Source organism: Sinocyclocheilus rhinocerous, unplaced genomic scaffold, assembly GCF_001515625.1.
Source record: "Sinocyclocheilus rhinocerous isolate Xijiao unplaced genomic scaffold, SAMN03320098_v1.1 scaffold612, whole genome shotgun sequence".
NCBI lineage: Eukaryota > Metazoa > Chordata > Actinopteri > Cypriniformes > Cyprinidae > Sinocyclocheilus > Sinocyclocheilus rhinocerous.
In genome coordinates, this window is record NW_015625585.1 from 1,162,508 (window position 1) to 1,167,362 (window position 4,855).

At 34.0% G+C, this 4,855-nt stretch overlaps 1 protein-coding gene across 1 annotated transcript in view; it reads left to right on the forward strand.

Annotated features, from left to right (window-relative positions):
- The first annotated feature begins 2,001 nt into the window (after positions 1-2,001).
- The window catches only part of LOC107754015 (triosephosphate isomerase A-like), a 5,356-nt gene continuing 2,502 nt past the window's right edge, over positions 2,002-4,855 (forward strand). The window contains exons 1-5 of the mRNA XM_016570319.1: positions 2,002-2,250; positions 3,495-3,618; positions 3,726-3,810; positions 3,949-4,081; positions 4,195-4,280. Of these exons, the coding sequence (XP_016425805.1) occupies positions 2,139-2,250; positions 3,495-3,618; positions 3,726-3,810; positions 3,949-4,081; positions 4,195-4,280 (540 nt within the window). The 5' untranslated portion in view covers positions 2,002-2,138. The remainder of the gene's footprint in view (positions 2,251-3,494; positions 3,619-3,725; positions 3,811-3,948; positions 4,082-4,194; positions 4,281-4,855) is intronic.

The window sequence follows — 4,855 nt, forward strand, 5'->3', positions numbered from 1 at the left end:
GAGAATGAGAAAGAAAGGATGAGTAAATGTTGAGAGAGGATGAGAAATTATCCATTTCTAAGCAACAGAGAATCTCACACACAAAAACACGCAATGGTCCACCTGTATGTGTGGGATTTCTGGAAGACTGGATTTCATTAGTATAAATGCAATATTTAATTGTAAAAATGTAAGTTGCAACTAACACAAGACTGCATTAATGTTATCATAACATGACAATCTCATGACAACGATACTTTGACTTGAAATGGTAGTGTTTTTGACCGTTTAAAAATGAGGAAAATTTATAATCATTTAAGAATTTAAAATATATTATTACATCATTTTTTTGTCAGATAAAAATTCTTATCATTAGATAAAAGTTTGGATAAATGTTTTTATTTATTAGAAATGACAATAGAATGCAGAAGAAAATGTACAGTGACTTTTCCCAACAACCACACTGACTGTCTGAGATCTGATATTATGGCTCTTTAATAACGGTGACAAATTTAACCTGGCGTACAGTATTTTAATTTTTAACAAATTCCCAAAGTCCAAAAAATGTCAAGTTATGCTAAAAGATTAAATGTCTGTATTTACTTCTTTCATCTTTTTGTAGGACTTTCACGTACAAGACAGTTCCTCTTAAATATTGCTGTGGTTACTCGAATACCTTTCTAATAAACATAGTGTTCTGCATTAAACAATATTTTAGTGTGTGCTGTTTGTATCTGCGTGTTTTATGATTTTAGGGTATTTGAAATAATTAATAACATAATTTGAAACAATGCTGATCTTAGCACTGTTACTTTTTTAACAGAAGAAATTATTTTGTTGTGCAAATGACTCTATGACAGAAGAAAATATTATTGGAAAGGAAATCTAATGTCTGAAATGTAAATTAGGCCACAGAACTATATTTGTGCTACATTGCTATGCAACATCAGCCCAGACGAAGTGTCTACAAATGTTTAGTCATCCAGGTCAGAATTAATGTTCATATGGCAATTTACTAACCAAGTCTCAAGTCAGAGGCTTTTAGTTCTATTGTGAAGTCACATTGTAAACCTAATCCCTTTAAGTATATTATCACCTACTGCAATCTCAGTCACCTTGAGAAAGTAGATCAGACAGTTGTTTTTTTCTTTCACTTAAGAAGGAGGACGTGAGACTTACTCTAATCCACTTTCAATAGAGCTTTTCACAGAGAAACGTCAGACAAGTAATTGGCAAGTTCCTATTCTTGATGAAGTCTGCGACTCTGCTTTGGCTGTGAAATAAGAAAGAAGACAATATATATGACATATAACGCTGTTTCAGAACAATATGCATTGTAAAAGGTGCATTACAAAGAGAACTGCAATGCACTAAATAATATAATGTAAGCCACATAATATTGGCACACTAAGTACAAAAGCATTCGCAATGGCATTAAAACACCTTACAGTGTAAATAATTAATTATTATTAAAAAGAATTATACGGTATCGATTCCATTTCTAGGGAAAGCTGTGTGCTGGAAAGTGACATTAAACGGTTAACACATAAAACAAACAAATTAAAGAAAAATGCATGCCACTGACCATGTGAACTACTTTGTATTATTAAAGGTCAGATTACTTTCTTCAGCTGAAGCACAAAATGGTCTTTGGAACATTCTCAAATCATGCTGGATAACCTAGATAATGTAAATGCAAAATAGAAGCAATTTCCGTAGTGATCTCATGTTTTTGGGCCTCACTGTAAATTATTTTAAAATCCACTGAGTCATTCTATGCAACTTTTAGTAAACGGATTATAAGAGATAGCCTATGACTGCTCATTATTCGCAACGTTTAGCTCACAAAGATTAATTATTATTATTATTATTATTATTATTATTAATATAAGCTTACGTTCCATGCAGTTGATTTCCTAGCGAAAGCTGAGTACTTTCGTGTTAATTAGATTGCGCCGACGTGACGTTGCTCTCATGGCGTGGCATTATCTCATGAATATTAATTACGTCGTCCTGACGTGCAATCTTCCAATGCCAAAGCGCTTCCTCATTGAATATTTATAAACTAACCTTCTCCATAGTAGGATTCTTAAGTTCTCTAACGGGAGCGATTATAACTGCAGTCGGCGTGTTTGGTCCGTTCGGTTTGTCTCGCAATAATGTCTTCAAGAAAATTCTTCGTCGGTGGAAACTGGAAAATGAACGGCGATAAAGAGAGTTTGGGCGAGCTCATAATGACCTTGAACACGGCCAGTCTCAACGATGAAACAGGTCCATGGCGTTCATTTGAAGTTATGTTGTTTACTTGAAAGGATATTAAGCTGAAAGTATTTTAGTTTTTCAATTTAACCTGTCAGTCCGATGTATTTTGAGTATAATAATATAAAGTTGTTTACAAGCATCAGAGACGCTTGGTTGCATTACGTCACGTGACACTTTCAATGGATGGAGGCTGGTGTTTGAACTGCTTTTACATTGAAATAACTTGAATATGAATCTAGCTCATTTGATTTTGTTTTATTATTCCATGTCATCACAGTCACATATTATTTTTCATAGGAAACGCAAAAATATTTTTCATTGGCCTGCTGTAGGAAGCTTCATTATTAATTTAGAATTTTTGGTCCTACAGACACTATATTTGTCCTGTCCCATATATCCTATATTGGTCACATATGCATAACAATTACATAAAAATACAAATTACTAGCTAAATAATTGTTAAAATATTTGTCCCATATGTGTAAAATAATCGTAAGCCAAATTATTTTTCCCATTCTACCTGGGGAAAATAGATTCAGAGGTAGTCAATAATAATAGTTCACTCAAAAAATGTATTATTGTTCATAAGCAACACATTTTTCATAGGCCTGCTGTAGAAAGCTTCATTATTAATTGAATTTTTTCGGTCCTACAGACTCTATATTTGTCCTACATGCATAAAAAATGCATTGAAAAATCTTTGCCAAATAATTTGCTATAGAAGCCCATTTCCACCACAGGATAAAAAAATAAAATAAAAACCGTTAATTGCAACTTTTTTCCCCCTCACAATTCAGTTTATATCTGATTTCTGATTTCTTTTTGACTTGGCTATAAACTCGCAATTCTAAGAAGAAAAGTCTGAAAAATGTGCAAGTCGAGATAAAAAGTGCAAGATAAAAATGTTGCAAAGTTCCATGGCAGAAAGCAAAACACAGGATTATGAGATGAAAACTCAGAACTCATATAAAAAGGTCAGAATTGCAAGATATACACAGATTTGCGAGTTGTAAACTTGGAATTCTGAGATTTTTTTTATTTTTTATTCCGTGGCAGAAACAGGCTTCCATAATTTGTTCCCATTCTACTTGGAGAAAAATATCTAACAAATTCAGAGGTAGTAAAAAAAGTAATAATAATAAAAGAAGAAATATTTCACACTAAAAACTATGACATGAGGGTGAGTAAATGATGACAGATGTTTTTGATGACAGATGTTTCATCATAACAGTGGTTTTGTCTTCATTGTTTAGAGGTGGTGTGTGGAGCACCAGCCATTTATCTTGATTATGTGAGGTCTAAGCTGGACCAGAGGATCGGTGTGGCCGCCCAGAACTGCTATAAGGTACCCAAAGGAGCCTTCACTGGGGAGATCAGGTATATGTGCTCATTTGTATCTTTTATAGTTTTTATGAACAACCATTTATCACTGTCAAAACTCTAAAACCATATTTCTGGTTCTCTCCTTTTCTTCTCCGCTTTAGCCCAGTGATGATTAAAGACTGCGGTGTTGACTGGGTTATTCTGGGCCATTCTGAGAGGCGTCACGTGTTTGGCGAGAGCGATGAGGTATTTTAATAGGAATCCAAGCTCTTTTACGTATTTGCTTTTCTGTGTGTTGAAATTCAGGCCTCGTATTGATGCATATCTTGTGCTATTCCGCATTCAGCTCTGTTTCACTCTGATTGGCTGTGATGTCCTTTGCAGCTGATTGGCCAGAAAGTGGCCCATTGCCTAGAGAACGATTTGGGTGTGATCGCCTGCATTGGGGAGAAACTAGAGGAGAGAGAAGCTGGAACCACTGAGGACGTGGTGTTTGAACAGACTAAAGTCATTGCAGGTCTTTTAAAAACACAAATCTGATATCAAATATGTGATTTTAACATTATGTTCTAGGACCCTGTTCATGCATTTGAAACACTAAATGCCATGATGAATTTCTGTGTTTTATAGACAATGTGAAGGACTGGACTCGTGTGGTTATAGCATATGAGCCAGTGTGGGCCATTGGCACTGGCAAAACCGCCACTCCTGATCAGGTAAATCTGTATTCATACTATCCATCAATCATATCGTTTCATCTCCATTATCATGTTTGATTGCTCGCATTGCATATGTGCACTAAAGCATGAATAATAATATGCTTAATGCTTTTACATTATGCTGTAGTTTAAAGTCATTCTGTTTATGATCATGTACTTTATTTGGTGTTGCAACTGCTGCACTCTTAAAAAATAAAGGTTGTTTAGTTGCATCAACGGTTCCATAAAGAACCTTTAATATCAATGGAACCTTTACATTCCATTCTTTGTATAATATATATATATATATATTAGGGATGCACGATATTGGATTTTTGCCGATATCTGATATGCCGATATTTTTCAACTTATTTTGGCCGATATATACCGATATATTTCCTTTTTTTTGGAAACAGCACCAAGTCTCTCCTGTGCATAAATTATATAATTAATAATTAATTTTGGTTAGTTTTTAAACAAGAACTTATTTGTTAGAATTAAATAAACAATAATGAAGATTTTTTGACAGTACATTGACGCTTTGAAAATAACTATAAATAAACTATATATCAATCGCTGCATTTTTTCCTTCC